Source organism: Barbatula barbatula (genome assembly GCF_947034865.1).
Source record: "Barbatula barbatula genome assembly, chromosome: 5".
Classification (NCBI taxonomy): Eukaryota; Metazoa; Chordata; class Actinopteri; order Cypriniformes; family Nemacheilidae; genus Barbatula; species Barbatula barbatula.
Genome location: NC_136769.1, coordinates 22586338 through 22605411, shown reverse-complemented (window position 1 = coordinate 22605411; position 19074 = coordinate 22586338). Strand labels below are relative to the sequence as shown.

Sequence of the window (19074 nt, the reverse complement as noted above, 5' to 3'; positions counted from 1 at the left end):
AAATGAAACGCTGGTCACAGGGTGAGATTGATTTCACAGTACGGACGTCTTTTGCTCAGCGCAGTGTTCCACAGGACCGGGTGAGCGGTACGTCTTATTGGAGATCAGCTGGTAAGACCCCCAGCTGTGCCTTAAAACAGTGTCAGAGAGAGGGGAAGATGCTGCGGTGCTGATGCTGATTGTTAGCGACTCATCTGACGGATAAGCTGTTGCTTGTGACCCACAAATATCAGCGCCCATGTGATAAAAACTGTACCATAGTAGGGAGCTGATCAAATGAGCATGCACAGGCCAAATAACAGCTGATAAACAAAATTCTTTTAACTATACCCCACGGTTAAATTAGAAAATACACACCAGACAAATGTAGACATACAGTATATTGCTTTTGTGATTTTTATTGCCATTATGTAAGGGACAATGTTCAGGCAGCTGATTGTTATCGCAGAAATAAGCCCAGACAGTGTGATCACGACCCGACGAGAAGCTGAGGGTCCTGTATCACACCAAAGGGGCTTATTTCACGATATCAGCCGGCTGCTTGTACATTATCCCGCTTAGTACAGGGCTACTTGCCCTATGAGAAAAAACTGGATATGAAATGTTAACTTGAAATTTTATAATCAGACCTTTCACGAGAAAATCGGTTTACTTTTGATTTTAAGGGAAGAAACGACATACAATTTGGTTTAATCATTTGTAAATATAATCCAGAATAAAAGCTGGCTCGTAAATAGTGGCCTCATTACATGTAAGTGCTCCCTGTTGTAATAAAAGAATCAGAAAGTGGTGCTCTTCATTTATAAATCTCTGAAAGACTGATGCATGAGGGGTTGTTTGAAACCACAGCGATGTTATTCAGATGCCCATCATCTGAATCTCTGCTGTATCCTAGCTACCATTAGCCTGCGGATGAACCCTCCATCTCAATGAATCTGTGTACATACATTAGAACTAAGATGTAACCAAAAAAGCAGAGCGACTCTTTTGTTAGCTATATATGTTTTTTTGGCGTGTGTCATCTTTTGACACGTGTTTTGTGTTATAACGGAATGCTACAAAAGACTGGGCCAGAGTCCTGAAAAGTGGGCCACAGTGTTTTATAAAAAGCTCAGACTTAGATGATCGGGTTTACGTTACGTTAGCTTTAAAATAGAGTCATTTACACTCACTGGATTGAATTGAGCTGTGTGGATACACACAAAACAATTATAATGGGTACAGCTTCCAGTATGACCTTTGAAGGCCATGGATTTTATTTAACATGAAGCATCACACTACACTCAAAACAAAAAGTTGTTGAACGAACTTAATTCAATTAAGGAAAACTTCTCCACGAAATTGAATTACATTTCTCCAACAAAATCTAATTTGTTTGAAACTACTCTTATAATCTTGTTGTACAAATTAAATTTGACATAAATGCATATTTGACATAAAACCAACATAAAAACCCAATTTTATCGATTAGATTATTTAATGAAAGCACTCAAGAACATATTTCTATATTACATATGTTTAACATTAATTAGACATTACTTCTTTTAACTTCAATAAGAAGATATTGAGTTAATAGAACTCGACAGAAATGCAAATAAAGGATCGTAACCGCCCACGACCGAACCAAAGGCAACTCATTTCAATGGTAACCTTAAAGATAAATGAAAATAAACACTAACAAGTGTTTCTTTTATTTTAATAACACTTATTTTAGAGAATAACTCTCAAAATGCAGTTGAACGCAAAGCATGCTGGGAAATATAAGTCGACTGCCCAATTGTAACTGTTTTATTTAACCTTAAAAAATTGAACAAAGTTTTTGAGTGTACATTGGATTCTGTGATTCACTATAGTCACATATCAAAATACTATACTTTTACTACCTAGTGACCACTTTATAACACTAGTCATGTCAAAAAAACGGAAACAGGAAAGTCTTCTGGACAAGCGTTGTTTACTTCTTCTGAAGTGGTCTATACCCTGTGGTTCCGCCACATTACTGCCTGTATAGATATACTTCCATTTATTATAGAAATTCACATTGGCTTCAGTTAGAATCCATCAGAAAACACAATTTCTATTATGATTTAGAAACAGGATGAATAATAAGATTTGTTAATTACAGTTCGCAATGAAAAGGGAAGCATTTACATGTAAAACTGCAAAGATGAAATTTGGATATCAAGGTGTAGGCACTCACATTCAATGACTGGAGAAAAGTAGATCATCTACTAATAAAAGGAAATTTCCCATGAGCCTTTTGAATCAAGTAGGCACCAGCAGCAGGAAATAATTAAACTGCCTGAGAAAAGCAAAGCACATGATAAATGAATCAAAGTCATCACAATCAAATCATCAGAGAAATAAAATGATATCCAAGCCGTATCGCCTATTAGTGCATCTAGTTTTTCCTCTTAATTTGCTTTCAATTCATAAATTAAAATGCAGAGCCTTTATGTGTTTTGTATTCATGTATTTGTAAAACCATGGTTCATTTTCAGGACTACAAGATGTTGTGCTTGGAGAATAAAATATTGGTACTCGCACTCTGTCTTTAAAAAAAGGTATCAGAGCATCCCTAGTAAAAAGTCATCACAAACCGGTTCTGAAAGCTCCCCAATCCGTGTCCTTGCACCATGTCAAATGTGGTGCTAAATTATTATTTTTCTATTTCAGTGTACCCCAGTGGGAGCGGCAGTTTTAGGATGTTAGTTAATACCCTTTCTCAGTCTACATGGTGAAGGCAGTATTCTAAAGGCACAGCCCACCATACTAAATGTCTTTCTGGGAAGGAGAGAGAGAGAAAACTAGAGCACTATTATCTGGCCTCTTTTTCCAGGCAGAAGCAGAGGTTTGTGGACAGCGAGCTGAAGTGAAGAGACAGCGTGTTTCTGGATGACTTTCCTGTTTCGTGCAGCGAGAAGTAATCTATACCAAAGCGAAAGTTCAAGGGTGCAAGGACACCTTCAAACTGATCTCCAACAGTCACTATGCTGGAGGACAAGAAGATCAAGGTGAAGATCACCTTCCTGGTTATTTTGGTGGGCATCTCGTCCATGTTGGCGGCGGTCGTGACAGACCACTGGGCGGTGCTGAGTCCCAGGGTGGAGCGCCTGAACACCACCTGTGAAGCGGCCCACTTCGGACTCTGGAGGCTGTGTAAGAAGAGCATCTTCATCGTGGAGGCAGATCCTCAGGGCAAAGGCTGTGGCCCTATCAGCCTGCCAGGAGGTAAGGAAGTTCAGTTCAAGCCACCTTCAGCCGTTACTAGACTTTACGCCTAGTGTAGCCCCAAGGCATAGACGTCCACAAGTAGATTTTTGGAAGATCACCTCATTCATCTTACTGTAAGTTTGTAAATGGAAATTGGAATGTAGGAAGTATTTGGTGCGGCACATGAATCAAAGTGAGCCGATATCTCCTCACAGTAACCTACCGTAAAAAGTCATGCTGTTCCTCATTTGGAGATAAATCTTCACAATTTGGATTTGATTTTAACATTTGAATGTTGTTAAGATGCTATTTCAACATAATGAGTCTTTGTCTTTGACTTCCTAAGTAAGGTCAATGGGCACACTGTTAATGAAAAGAACGGGTGTTGATTTGTGATTGTAATATCACAGGGTTGTGTATGGCTGAAATAGATAGGTTAAGGTGATTTATGTGGTTGTGGATTAATGAAATGCAGAGGAACTGTATCTACCTGTGGGAGATGGCGAATAACTTGACTCTTCTTTATCGTACACTTGGGAGGAATCAGCCTCATTTCTCTCCCTTGCCCCAGGTCAGATAGATTTAGAAGACAAGAGATCAAAAAGGTAAATGCAATTTACTAGCAGCTTAATGAAGACCGATCATATCTTTCAGTCTCTTGCATTCCAGACATTTGACCGTCAAATGTGTTGTGGAGAAATACTTACATTCTCAGACTCTTAGGTCATTATTATGATGATGGCTGAGAGGGTTAAGACTCAAATCTCAGACAAATTGAGTTAATGGGTAATTGTATCCTTGGATACAGGCTGTCACCTGTGTGATGTAGGGTTCTGTAAGAAGCAGTATTGTGCAATTCAAAATATTGAGCATTCTGGAAGGGGGTCTTCGAGGACCAGGGTTGAGAAATACTGATCTATGTGGTCCATTTGGCCTGTATTGTATTGTTACAACACAAGTTTTGTTAAGTTAGAGGCTGCCACAATGAGGACTTTTGTAGAAGTCGCTAGTCACCAATATTGGTATAGCCTTTGAAAACGTAAGAAAATACCCAGGATTTTTGTGTGAGACAGTTTACGGCGAGAAAACAAAAACAAAAGAATCCACAGTGCTCTTAGGGTTGTTTTCAGTTTCATACTGTGCTAAAATTCATGAAACATACTGGTCAGACAAACATTTTCAGTCACGGGGTGCAACTCCGAATCGGCTGCCTTGTACCAGACTTAACAAAGTAAATGAAATCTGTCCTTCATCAAACATTTCAAGTGATGTGTTGAAATCTATCACACTTCACAGTTCCAACACTGTTTGCATTTGCTCAAACCATAACCTGCAGCTTTTACTGGAGATCATTGGAGATAAGCAGTTCAGTCAGGATAGTGCATTGCAGTCTTGGCAGACACCTACGGATGCTCCAGCGGGATAATTCGAGTTGGAATGGGTTCGTAAATGTCTGACCCTCGAGGTTCCGCAGACACCTCACGGTGCTCAACCGTCCAAAGGGACCCGGTCTGGCCCGGTTTGGGCTAGCCTAGCATATCAAACCTCATAGCCTGGGGACTAGCTAGATTTGGAAAGCCTCTTGAACTGCAGAAATGAAGTCGTGAGCCAAAACATTAGCACTTAAGCCGTTCTGTTCCTGAGTGCTCAATGATGCTTGGCTTCAGTCCCAGACCTGCGTCTCAGAGAGGGGAAGCTTTGAGTTTTGTTGAGACTCTTCAGGTTCTTCAAGGGAATATAGCGTTTCACACTCATTCAAGACGCAAGTCTGTTAAAATGACTCAAGATCATCCCAGTGGTGTTCATTATGTTAAAATCACAGTTTGGCATTACACCAGCTGAAAGTGATTCTGATACAGGAGTGCCCGATGTAATTGTGAAGGGAATAATTTACCCTCATCTTCTTATTGGGATGGGAATCACCTAACCCTCTGCTGTAGATCTCATTCACGAGTGTGCATGTTTTGAACTTGACGTTGAATATCAACAAATCTACGGTAGATATATTGACCCACATAAGAATGCATTCATTGATAGGAGAAAAGCAGTTTGAACATTCTCCTTTCTTGGAAGTAAGTCATACCTCTTTGAAAACACACAAGGGTGAGGAAATCATGACGGACTCGACATTCTTGGGTTAAGCATTCAATTGATAGCCTTGTAACATCATGGCTTTATCTCAGATTGGTAGCCAAACTCCTGCAGAGGCATATTTGAGTGACCCAAATATGAGCAGCCTTAGCAGGTCAGCGGCGTTAAATGTGTCCTCCTCTCACATTGACCCAGAACCTGATGGTCACTCTGCATGTGGACAAAAGAGGACGGTCTTGATCCACTGCTTCGTGTGTACAGTAAAAAACAACACGGTCACCCAACAGAGTTTGGAAATCTCACTCCAAAGGCAACTGGTCCAGCATACACTCAAAAAAATTATTTGTTCAATTTACTTTCAAGTAATTTGAACAAATAAAACTTTAGTTGTATGAACAAAATAAATGTAATTAATGTTGACAAAACATTTTTGAGTAAATCGAAACCATTCCGATTGTACCAGCAATTTTAAGTTAATTAAACACAATATTTATACTTCTCAATGGTACTTTTTATTGTCATACATTTGCAGAAAGTCTGTATTTAATTTATGTTAGTCAAAACACATTGAGCAAATCAGATGTGCGGCATCTCAGTACTGACATTAGCACAGTAAAAGTTCGTTAAATTATGCAATAGACATAATGGGCTCGCATAAACCTCTCACATCCTAAGCATATGCAGTGGCGGCTACAGACAATTTTGATTGGGGGGCAATGGGGGATCCTGGTCATTTCAAGAGGGGTCTCATGAAAACCAACAAAAAATACTGTGGACATGGCTAATAACTGCATATCAATGCTAGTAAACAAATAAAACAACACAGTATATCAACTACTTTGTTTTTAATTAATTAATCAATTGCAGTTTGCAAACAATATGCTGGAACTTTAATTGCCATAGACACACCCATGACAGAAAACAGATTTACAATCCAAAAGAATGACCCGGGTACGATTTTAGTTGAGCTTGTCTTGGTTTCTCGGCTGGGCCATGGATTAAATCCCCCATTAAATCCTCTCCGCCGTCAGGATTCCCATCATCCGTGCCTGCTGTAGCGCTCGATGAGGCGCCATTTCTTTCCATCTGCTCACCTGTCTCCTCCGCCTCGGGGGCTGCGAGTTGCTCCGGTCCCACCTCCTCATCCTCCAATTCCTCGGTGTCCTCTGTTTCTAATTCTAGGATCAAGCAGTGCTCGCCCTCCACTACAATGGGGATATTTTTTTACTCCTATTTCCGTCTGCTCTCAATTTTCAAATTAGCTTCAAGATATAAAGTGCATAGTAGCTCTTGCGGGCTCGCGACAGCGCCTTGAACGTAACGACAGCAACGTTCATGGGGCGTCGCAGTGATTTTTTTATATTTTTTAATATGTCGAATGAATTATTAATTATTATTGTTCTGCGTAGTTTGAAGAGAACAATTTTTTAATCTTTATCCCGGATATATATATTTCAATATATATGAAATATTTTTTAATCAGGAAGGGGTGGGGGGTCAAATGGGGGTTCAAGGCGTTTTTTGGGAGGGTCTTGAGACCCCCCAAGACACCCCCTGGCGCCACCGGTGAGCATATGTAACACTCTTCAAAACTAAAAAATACAGCAAATTCTTTTAAACCTCAAAGACAAATGAACATTGAGCACAAATAATGTTTCTTTACTGAAAAACACTTAAAATAACACAGAATTTCAAAATGTACTGACTAAATGCAGTCTTACTCAAAGCATGCTGGGAACTGAAAATCCCCCTCAGTTGTGACCTGGGGGTTAGAGCGTTGGGCTTGTGATCAGAAGGTTGCTGGTTCTAATCTCAGTGCCAGCAGGTCATGACTGAAGTGCCCTTGAGCAAGGCACCTTACCCCTGATTGCTCTGCAGTAATGTGTCACTTGTAAGTCGCTTTGGATAAAAGCGTCTGCCAAATGAATAAATGTAAATGTTAAGTTGACCAGTCAAACACTTGTCAAGTAAACTTACGTTAATTCAGTTCCGTGCATTATTTCTGAGTGTAGTGGACTACAATAGGGAGTTTTAATCAAGATCTATTATGACTGCAATCTCACAATCGACCTCCTCCCTGAAATAATTGCTTCCATTAACAAACCAGCAAGGTCATTGATACACCCCAAATCGCTATTTTTGTCTCTTCGTATTGCTCGACAGTGCCGCAGAACTCATTTTGAGCTTTAGGTCCAATCACGCGGAAAAGCAGGTCTGCCTACTGTACACGCCAAACAAGATGCACGACAGGTCTCGCTGCTGATATATGCCGGGTGAAAAAATGACAGATTTGTCAAGAGCGGCCCCTTTATCAGGGTCTGATTCATGATCAGTCCGTCCTTGTATATCGCCTTCAGGCTGATGAAGGACTCTGACAGGCCCGCTGAAGCAAAAAAAGGTGAGGAGGACACGAAAGACGTGACTCTGGAAACATGGAGGCGCGCCAGTGAACCCACCCATGGCCCAAAGGGCCACCAAAACACAATTAAATCAAGCCTTGCATCATCAAGTGAGGGCAGGCAATGCAAACAACAGGCTATTTCTGTCATAACAACTGACCGTGACCCACACGCGTATAAGCCCACACATGGCAGTCAAAGGCTCTCCAAGGCCGTTTGTGAGATGAACTCATCCAAAACAGCTTGCGCTAAGGGCCTGTGATGGGAATAGTAAATCACGGTCTTAAGCAGCACATATCTCCGATGCATCCCATTCTCTAGTTGCTGTCAGTCTGCCTTTAACTAACAAAGCTAAGACCAGCCTGTTGCTAGGTAACCCATACATAGGTCTCCCACCAGCCCCAACCCCGGTGCTCCTCTGTTTTCAAACAGCGTGCTTGCTTTATGAGTTTAATCTTAAGAAGAGGTGTCTACAGTGTGAACTCTTGCGTAACTTTTCCATTCGGTCTGGCAGATAGGGACAAAGGTCTCAGATGGGTGGTCGTTTTGTAACGTCGTGGACGTGTAACCCGAGGAAAGATTTAATTGAAGTGAAGGGCGGACGTTGCAACGCGCGACACAAAGCGTAATTTTGTCATGTTGGTGGAATAGATGAACGAATTTCATAGGCTAATTTGTCTCACTCGCCAACAAACACGCACACAATTTACACACGTATATACTTTATCACAGGGTTTTGTTGTTAATAACAGCAAATAACAGAAATGTAATCACAGGTTTATGCCATCAGGCGTAATTCAGAATTGACGATCCGTCTCATGGACGCACACGAAAGCTTGGCTTGTTGTCGAGTGCCCACGGTCTCTGGAGGAAATGTCAAGCGGGCTCATTGGTAGTTCAGATGCGTGGTATTTACAGACCATGGCGGCACCTGCAACCCTCAGCTACAATCACTGTTTTCATCTCTTTTTGCAGTGAGGAACTGCTCCTACTTCAAACACTTCACGTCAGGGGAGGAGGCCGAAGTTTTTGAAGTAAAGACTCAGAAAGGTAAGGTTTACTCCCTCGAAATCAAGAGGGGAGGGTGCAAAGGGTTTCACTTTAGAGAGGTACTGGGCCGAAAAATATGCTCTGAGATCTGTTTGGAGGAGTAACATGTTCTTATGTTCTAAATAAAAATATATATCATTATGAATTTATGAATTTTGTAAAATTGTATGAAATTATAAAAGGGTGATTCTAGATTCTAGAATGTAAAATCCAGTTATTTTGTTAATTACTCTTAAATGTTTTTTGAGATAGTGTCTCATTCTGAGATAGTGTCTCATCCTCCTGATCTCTCGTAGTGGAATCTGGCAACCACATTGAGCTATTGGCCTTTGAGCAGACAGCGTCTTGGCTATTTCATGCTCCAGTTCGACATTGAGTTATAAGAAATAAACCTTTATCTGAATATGATAAAGTGGAGAATGCAATGAGACATGAAGCCTTGCTGGAACGCTTGGTGGTAAACCGTTTCCAGCGTCATGCTCGCATGCTAAAATGTCAATGGTCGTCCACAGTAGGCCATTGATCTGTCTTTATTACTAATGAATGACTTGATAAATGCAGCGTTAGTCTGGAGGTCAGACTGATTTAACAGATTATCTGAATTAACAGCGCTGATGAAGTCATTCTCAGCGGATTTTGCTTGATTCTGAAAACATGCATCTGCAGGTCAGATAAAACATTTTCAAGAAACTGTTTTTGAAACTATAAACAATTCAAACCATCACAGGAATGTCAATGGATTATGGTAATAATGGGAATTGTGTTGCTTTTAATAGAAGCTAAAGGTCTCTGATGGTCTCCAGAGGTAACTTAATGGGTTTCAATGGTGGGATGTTATCTGGCAGATAGGATCCAATGTTTGGTAAACAGCAGATGGTCCAGATGGAAACATTCATATTTCTTATTTTCTTGTTCATCAGGGTTTAAAGCCTAGTTGACAAAGGATGAAAGTTAAAGAAAACCTGATAAAAACAGTTGGCATGTGTTAAAGCATTTGTGTTCAATCAAACAGATTTTTTTACAGTGGGACCACAGTCAACTGACAATAAATGTGGATTGTGCTGGTATCCCCCCAAAAAAGTCTTAACTCATCGGAGCCCTTAACTATTACTTGTAAGTTATTAGTTGGTGTTCTGTTCTTTTTAGTATAGCTCGTGAACTATGAAACCTTGGTACAATGCCGCAGTATCAGTCTTAGCAAATCAGCATAGTTATACTGTCATGGGCTTTCAGTCAACGTGAGTCTTGAAGGGGGGATTTCTCTCCAGATAGTCCATGGGCCCGTCTAAAAATGTCCAGCAAAAAAATATGTTCAAATAAATCAAATCTATTTATGCATGCAATGAACTACGAGTATATAACTAGAGAAATGGTCGCCCAACCAATATCTGAATGCCTTAAAATAATCTGCCCTGATGGACATAAGCCCTCTTAAAAAGTAAGTACATTTGATATATTTATAAAATTTCATTTGATGATTGTTGGATATTATTATTATAAGCAGGTGCCACAGAACTATTTGTTTTAGATTTAATCAGATGTGTCGTTCACATTAATGTACTATTTAATTATGACTGCATTTATACCCGATATATATTTTAAAGCATTAATAACCCCAAAGGGCTTTAAATGGTATAATAAGACTCAAAAGTGCATAAGTGCATAAACATTTCGAATTCGTAAAACTATTGACAACTTCAGTGAACAATGCTGGTCCAACGCTGGTTCACTGGTTCAGTTTATCACGGCACAAACATTTGAACAAAACACAACCAATAAAACATTTATAACCGATTTAGAAAGTCAAACGAATATATTTTATTACACGACATGACTTAATGTATGAAAGGTCGAAAAAATACTAAATGAAAATGAATCTGGAACAGTGCTTGGACCTGTGTTTGCATCTTGAGAATTTGGCTCCATGGTTTATATAGGAGTGGTCTTTGTTGTGTGTTTCTCCTCCGTCAGAGTACAACATCTCAGCTGCTGCTATAGCCATCTTCAGTCTGGCCTTCATGACTCTGGGCAGTCTGTGCCTCTTGGGGGCTTTTGGGAAGAGCAGAGACTACCTGCTGAGACCAGCTGGCATGTTCTTCGCTTTTGCAGGTAAGCCCCACATATAACCGACGATTAAGTCTCGTGTGTGTAAAATGCATATACAGTTGTTTGGTTTAAAGACCCTATGAAGTGAAATATTTATATTTATACTTGTTCAAGGACATACAGGCGGTGTATTTTAACGCAGGCGTATCGATAGTCTGGAAAGCCCAGACGTCAACCACAAAACCACCATATTTTCTCTCCGTTTGACCTCTGTGACCTTCTTCACCCTCACAGGCCTGTGCATCGTCATCTCCGTGGAGGTCATGAGGCAGTCGGTCAAGCGCATGATCGACAGCGATGAGACCATATGGATCGAGTACTACTACTCGTGGTCGTTCTCCTGCGCCTGCGCAGCCTTCACTCTCCTCTTCCTGAGCGGAATCAGCCTGCTCATCATCTCCATGCCGCACATGCCCAGAAACCCCTGGGAGACCTGCATGGATGCAGAGCCGGAGCCCATAGACTAGTACACTGCGAATGGAGACGAGGTGCATTGATAGAAGATGATGATGATGACGATTATAGAGATGCATTGATACAGCATTGACAATGACGTCCAAGTACCTAAGTTACATTTAAAGTATCTATAACACAATTTTCTATGTTTTGCAGTATTGTGCATTTGTGCTTAAGAAGAATAGATGACGGCTTAGAATGTACATTGACTTTATAATATAAAATATACAGCGTGTTATTTCTGAAAAAGGTATGCTAGGGCACATTTTTTATTGGGAGTAAAAATTATTTATACTTCTTTCTAAATACTTATTTCAAAGAGCATTATTTATCAACAAATATATATGATATTTAATATATTGAAGTTATTCCCCAACTGTCAATAGCCCACTGTATATATATATATATATATATATATGGGAAAAATATATTAGTTCAAAAGTACATGACCCACACATTTCATTATTATGAGTTACTAATGTGAAATTAACAGTATTAGTAGTAAGGTATTTTAAAGCATGTAATCTGAATGGTTTCAATTACTTTCCTCTGCACTTATAAAACACTTAAAGACCCTCTAAGAACAATTTCCTCCTTACAGGGAACAGGACTTAAAGTCAATGCCCTTTCATTTACATCACAGCCAAACTAAATCGCGTTTTTTCAGAGGAAAATGCTTTATTGGAAAAGAAATGAAAGTATTTTATTGAAATATTTATTTCTTACCATTTAGGGGGAGACTGCTATTGCTATAAAATCAATGTATTGTACAGCATAGCTGTAGACATTCCTGCAAAGATCAATATGTAGATTTGGTCCAATTTAAATGCATATACAGTATTTGCTAATAGTTTATAGCTATTATAGTGCTCCTAAATATAAAGTTCAAATCAGATACGGACTGAAAGCCACAAAACAGCAGTTTTGATTTTATGAGGTCTGTAGATTGACATCAGTGTATTCAATAAGCAGCTTCAAAATGGTTTTGCCTCTTGTTTTGTCAGAGAATTTGTACTCTCTGTTGTTTTGCCCTGTGCACCAGAATTGTGGACTGTGACATGAGGACATTTTTAATGCTTTTGTATTGTTACATACATTTGAACAAATTAAAATGCATAATGTTTCGCCGAAAACTAAGAATGAGAAATAAGAGGTTATTATTTAAACGATGGTAAAGTTCAACATTGCGACTGATGAATGTTGCGGTTGTGTACAGATGAAGCGGTGTTCACATGTAAATAAATTGCGGTGTTACAACAGCGATACAGTTTAAAGCATCACCAACATCTCTCATCAGATATTCCTTGTGGGGGCTTAACTCATTTACTAAGAAATGAAGCAATAGCATCTCACCCTAGTCACAAACAAACACACGCTCAAGCTTGAAAAGACGACATTGCTTTGGATTCTTCATCCATGTGTTTTGTGCAAATCAAATATCTGCAAATTCATCCGTCTTTGTAAACATACAAAATATCCGTGTGGCCCGTTTGACCTGAAATAAAACATTCTAGGTTTTGAGCTTCTGTCAGTAGAGGAATAAGGCAAACGCACTCTTGATCTCATGTATTCATTTATTCATATGTACAGGGCTGAGAAAAGTCTGTCTACATCTATACAACTTTTTATAATATTTTTGATCCGAGTCGATTCACCACTCAGCTGCAAGCACAAGAAAACACACCAATAATAATCAAGAACTAAACATCATAAAAAAATGCCAGCTGGGAAAAATCACTTCAACAGGTTTCACTTCTGGGAGTGGATGCAAAGAGAGCAGACGGAATTACAGGAGAGACGGGCAGCTCAGTGGTCAACCAATTCATGGTGTTTTTAAAAATCTTTTTCTCATAAATCTTTTTTGTTATCGATTTTTTCCCAAAATGTTTAGGTATTCATGATATATTTATATTTATGTATATATATATATATATATATATATTTACATATATATATATATATATATGCTGATTCGGTTTGTAAAATCACAGATGCCAAACTGTAAAAGAACCAACTAGTACTAAAGCGAGTAAAAAATCATAAAACGCAAATTGTCTAACTATTCCACAAAATCAAAAGTTTTTATTTTCGTTTTTGGATCGTTATTCTATTTTTTTTTCAATCGTTTTCTTTTTATCAGGTGTATATAGTTCATATATATTGACTTATTTAAAATACGTGTAATAGCCATTGCTACTATTTGAACTGCCTATGCTAAGTTCCTGTAACAGAGAGATGGGGTCGCTGTTCTTCTTGACCTGCTCGGGCACGGGGCGGGGCTTCGGAGGGGCTCGGAGGGCGCTGGCGTAGGACATGGTCGGGGGCTTGGAGTTGCCTGGCCTCTGCGGGCCCCCGGGGCTGGTGTTGCCCCCTCCTGGATCCGGCGGGGTTTGTTTGCTGGGCATGAGGGGTGGGAACTGTCCGTGGTGCTGGAGGGCTGTGGCGCTAGCGGGGTGAGGTGACTGCGGAAGACGCTCTGGCTTGATGTGTTCATCTGCGATCGCCTTTGAAACTGAGGGACAAGAAGAAGAATATGTAAACAACATATGTTAACAAAGCATTTGGTCGCACATTTCTTTCTGTTTTATAATTTATTTAATGTATAATTAAGCTCAAAATAAAAGGCTTTTTTATGTTTGATTCTTGGTATATAGTAAACTTAATCACTCAGGTTTAGTTAGGGTTAGGTCCACCAGACCTTTGAAAAAAAATGATGATCTATGAAAAGATCACGACAAACAAACGACATTAAACCCCACTGATTAATTGACTTGCGTTGTATAAACAAAATCACGAGGACATTTCTCAAAATGTCTTATTTTGTGTCCCACAGAACAGGTTTTGAATGACATAAGGATGACGTTTTTTTGCATGAACTGTCCCTTAAACACCTAAAAAGACGCACCTAAAACGTCCCTGTGCGGGACGAGGTGGCTTGCTCCGTTACATGGAATGTTGTGGAGAGGAGCGGAGCCCGGACCGCTGTTGCCTAGCCATAAGTCTGCTGTGGGGTATCTGTAGGAGGGTGTGGGGTGGTCCTGAGGATCCAGGCTATCCGGATACGGCTGGGGGGAGCTGGAGGAGATCCTTCTCTGGTACAGAGGCCGCCCGGGACCCCGTGGTTCAAACTGAGAGACGGTGAAAGAGACAGAATGAAAATAGAAAGTTCACAAATTTAAAGCAGTTACTAGTTTTATGTCAAAACAAGCTTCACATTTCTGCTCTTGACTAACACTGGTCAACACTTGACTAGTGTATTTGCATGTTTACACAAAATAAGCTATTACACACTGAAAACGTCTGTAGGTCCATCCTTTAAATAACATAACATAAAAAACAACTAGTCTAAACCTGCAGGAACCAACGAGATTCAAATACCGTATTTAAATACAGTGTGCCGGTCGTTTGTTTCCATGGAAACATAAGCCATTGATCGCTTAATAAGATTAAAATATGGGATGCCATCAGGGTTTTTTTTAGATCTGGGCGAATCATCCCTTCAATCTAACTTTATGCAAATGAGCAGTGATCTAATTTGACGTCAACCAACGGGAGCGCAGTTGAGTTGTGACACTCGCATAGATGTCCGTTCAAGAATTGAATGCGGAAGTAACTCGTGTGCAATGAAGGGCGCATTAGGTCCAAACATTGCATTGACGCCCATTCTTTTCACTGTTTCCCAAACACATTCGCAGGTAAACAAAATATTGTTTTCCTAAATAAAATGGCTTTTCTGTGTGTTGTATGTGTGTTTGAATGGTTTTCTATAAAGGCTTCTCATTAAATAAAATGTTATCTACCCTCTCCTGTATAAATGATATAATAAAATCTCTTACTGACTGAAATTGTTTGTCTTTTTCATTTTTCAGCGTTCTTTGTGGTGCATTTACTTGTGCATTTTTATGTTAATGTAATGCACATTGGGCATTCATCCTGGTCAAATTAAACAAACAAAAGAGAGAAAAAAGAAGATCATCAAAGTGTGTCGCAACTCTGTTTTTCAACGGCTTTTGGTAAAACCTGGATCTTTCTGAACCCCTCACCTCTTCTACACTGTGCAGGTTGCTCTGCGGAGCCTGGAGCTGTTGTTTCTGCTGCTGGTGTTGGACCTGCGTGAGCGGTCCCTGCTCCTGTCTGTGTGCCATCGACTGCAAACCGAAGGGCAAGCCGTGGCCCAGCACGTGGCTCTGGGGCAGACCGGGGTGAGGCCAGTGGGCCTCCTGTAGGAGATACTTCACCGGAAGAGGACCCGCCGTGTGCTCGGGTGGAATAGAGAAGGACGCCTGGTTGAAGGCCTGGTGCTGTTGGAAGGGCTGGCCGCCCATGGGCAGCTCTCGGCTGGTGTCGGGGTATGAGGGCGGAACTGAGAAGGGGCTGTGCTTGGGAGCGTTGGATGAGGAGGGTGAGGGCAGGTCCCCGGGGCTTCGGGGCTGGACTTGACGATACTGAAGGAGACGAGACTGTGGAGGGGGCATGTCGGCCGGCTCGCGCTGCTCGTACTGCTCCTGGGGGAGCATCTCGCGCAACAGACCAGGATATCTGGAGAGAGAAAGAGAATTGATCACAGATGAATAAAAAAATCATTAGCATATTAGTCTATGACTGACACCAGCGATGCCTTTTATTTAGAGAGACATAGTGAAATATCAGAGTTAAAGGGTCTCTTTTCACCTGGGCATGGCAGGTCTTTGCTCTTCTTCTGCAGATGGTCCCAGGCCCCAGCTGGCTCGGAGGAGCTGCTGGGGGAGCCGCACACCCGGCTGGCCGAGATGAGCCAACTGCTGGGGCAGAGGGAACGGAGGGACTCCAGGCTGCATGAAGGACGTGTGTTCACCCCACTGGCCCACACGAGCATGATGCTGATGCTGGCTCAGAGCATCCAGACCAGAGGATACCTGACCATCTGTGTAAAAAACGCAACTTGTTTCGAAAATGCTGAGACCTATGAGTACTTTAATGGACGGACACATTTGCATGGACGAAGGCATTTCATTGACTACGTTTACATGCAACCTCATAATGCGAATCTAATAGGATCTTGGCTCTTGTAATCATTTGATCGAAATAATGGAAGTCACACGTGTGGTCTGCGGCAGTTTTAATCGCAATAAGGCACCATGAGTCTTTACACCTTAAACGTGTCCATGCTGCTCTGACCAAGTGCACGTGCTTCTTTTAGGCATCTTAACACAACTTGCTGTCAGCGGTCTCTGCTCCTTATTTTGATACAGAAACGCGGTAACAGAGTACATCACCGTTGCAGAGGCATTTTCCTCAAGGCGCCGAATAACCATATTATACGTCCACATAACTTGTTTTGCTTTTGACCTGAAATCTGTAATAAAACAAAAACCAATAACGCACACCTACGGTATTGGAGATCACAGTCCGTGCGGTGTATTATAGGAAACAATCAGAATGACACAACATTCACGGAAGTCATTACTCGGATTACTGGAATGAATCGCATCATTGGTACGCGTGTAAACATGGTCAATGGTCTGGAACAAGGATTAAACCTTAACGCCAATATCAAAACTTGCCAGTCCGGCGCGTTACAGCTGTTGGAGATGATTCATTGCATCACAGCAGACATGTTTGTACATACCCAGAGTATCACCCAGCAGAGTGTCTAAACTCTCCTCTCCGAAGCTGTTGAGACGCAGGGGCTGCTGGTGCGTCTGTGGAGGAAGACCTCTCACCACACCCTTCAGATCCTCAGACACACCTCCTGGAACGGCTCCCATCGAGCCCTCGCCTTTCAAACCCTCCAGGACCGGTGACTGAAGTCCACGGTGTGCCATCGGAGGTCCGCTGAAGAACGAAGGGGGGAAAGAGGAGGCCTGGGGATGGATGGGGGTCTGCATACGGAGAGGGGGTCTGGAAAGTCCGTACTGCTGTGGGAACTGGTTGTTTGAGTGGTGAGGGGGGAAAGCGGGATGCGGGGGCCCCAGGTGGAAATTTAGGGCCCTCTGGGTCTGTGTGTCTTTGCGCATGAGACGGCTGGCAGGGAAGCCCACGCTGGACTGGGGCTCGGGACTCTTGTTCTGCGCCGACTCCGGGTCTCCCTGAGGAGAGCAAAGAGTCTGATCACTACTGACACACAACACTAATCGAGAGTGTGAAGGAGCGAGATGTTCTGAGCATTTAAAGATGGATGGTCAACGTGACAAGGTGCACGGTGAATTCTCCTCTGATTTATTTAAGATTAAACAAGGAACGACAAAACATACAGATAAATGGATCTGGAATCAGACAGATAGATGGTACCTGTTTTCCTTTCAGCTCAGGGGCTTTCCTCTCGGGCGTCAGCAGCCTGCAATGCTCCGCTTTTCCATTAATATCGGCTTTCCCTGAAGAAAAACAGAAAATCAGAACATCCAAAAGTAGAGCGGCACCCACAGCTCTAGGTGACAAACCCAAACCACGTTCACCGGGTTAAAAAACTTGTGAAGCAAACTTTTTCAAACGAACAAGGGAAATTAGCCAAAGAACAACTGTCAAACAGACAGACACTGATGTGAGCGGTACCGTTGCCGCCGGGCTCTTGTAGAAGCTCTTTATCAGCGTTGGTCTGCTGGTTTAGGCCCAGAGGAGACGGATGACTGAATCCATACAGCACCGGTGAGGTTCGGTTGGCTGCTGGTCGCAGTCCGCAGTACGCAGTCATGGCAGCCTGGTGACTCATGATGCGAGGATCCATAGCAAAGCGACTCTGATAGCCGGGCCACGGCAACTGGAGAGGATGATGGTCAAACAAAACTACAGTTTATTCAATGAAATGCTTTTAGTAGGATTTATGAAATCACATCAAAAGGCATCGATGTCTTTAAGTAAACGTGTGGTCTGTTTAACAACTTACAGGAAGCTGTCCAGAACTTACAGGAAGAGGCATGGGCATGACCACATTGCCCCCGTACACGGCAGGCACATATAGGATACTGGCTCCAGGGTCGATTCTCTGGACAGGGCTGGGGGATTTTCCCGAGGTGGGAGCTCCGGCCCCTGGTGGGGTGAATGCCTGAATGGGGTTTCCCATCAACACAGCAGCACTGGGCTGAACTGAAGGTAAAGAGAAGATGGAAATAATAAAATACAATGAGTTTTAGTTTTTCATTTAGCAATTATAATAATAATAGTATTTCGATGAATATCTGGTGACATCATTGGCTTTCATTGTACGGTCACAAAACCACTGAGACATTTCTCTTCTTTTGTGTTTCACAGATGAATGAGTCATATACAGGTTTACAACACGAGAGACAGATTCGAACCTTTTGAATGGCAAACGGTTGGGTTGCACTTTATTTTGCAGTACCTGCACCTATAGTGAACTAACCTAAGAAAGTACTGGGAAGTATAAGGTAACTACAAGGTATAGGTCCAAGGTCACTACCTAGATATTTACTGTAATAACTACACAGTGTGTACATGGGAAATAGTACTGTACAATAAAGATGTACCGTTGCTTTGCTCAATATAAGAATAATTGTAATGCATTTCTTTTGTCAAAGCAAGCATGTTATTCTAGATGAAGTACAATTATTTGTATTGTGCAAATAAAGCACTTCTCAGACCCATTTTTACACAACACTTCACAACCAGGTTCTACATTACAATAGTATATGGACTCAGATCCTGCACTTGACGCTCGAGTGTGGAACTCTTCACCCTAACAAGGCCCAATCTGTACCCAGTAACAGGGTCAACCCCGCTTCAGATTGAACCACTGTTGTAAGAGCCTAACTCACACAACAAA

General features: G+C 41.5%; 2 protein-coding genes across 9 annotated transcripts in view; one reads left to right on the top strand and one right to left on the bottom strand.

Annotated features, from left to right (window-relative positions):
- Positions 1-2990: 2990 nt before the first annotated feature.
- cacng1b (calcium channel, voltage-dependent, gamma subunit 1b) lies at positions 2991-11326 on the top strand (the record flags this gene model as incomplete). The annotated part of the gene is made up of 4 exons (XM_079457791.1): positions 2991-3231; positions 8679-8753; positions 10725-10862; positions 11094-11326. 4 exons carry the CDS (start codon positions 2991-2993, stop codon positions 11324-11326), a joined length of 687 nt encoding a protein of 228 aa, XP_079313917.1.
- A 2019-nt stretch (positions 11327-13345) lies between these two features.
- The window catches only part of helz (helicase with zinc finger), a 41211-nt gene continuing 35482 nt past the window's right edge, over positions 13346-19074 (bottom strand). For 4 of the 8 annotated variants that reach the window (XM_079456568.1, XM_079456566.1, XM_079456562.1 and 1 more), the window contains exons 24-31: positions 18199-18377; positions 17847-18051; positions 17586-17668; positions 16924-17383; positions 15987-16218; positions 15359-15854; positions 14221-14443; positions 13346-13827 (exon numbers count right to left, since the gene is read on the bottom strand). In XM_079456568.1, the coding sequence (XP_079312694.1) occupies positions 13481-13827; positions 14221-14443; positions 15359-15854; positions 15987-16218; positions 16924-17383; positions 17586-17668; positions 17847-18051; positions 18199-18377 (2225 nt within the window). In that variant the 3' untranslated portion in view covers positions 13346-13480. Of the gene's footprint in view, positions 13828-14220; positions 14444-15358; positions 15855-15986; positions 16219-16923; positions 17384-17585; positions 17669-17846; positions 18052-18177; positions 18378-19074 lie in introns of all 8 variants that reach the window. The other 4 variants (XM_079456564.1, XM_079456567.1, XM_079456561.1 and 1 more) reach the window with 1 other exon arrangement.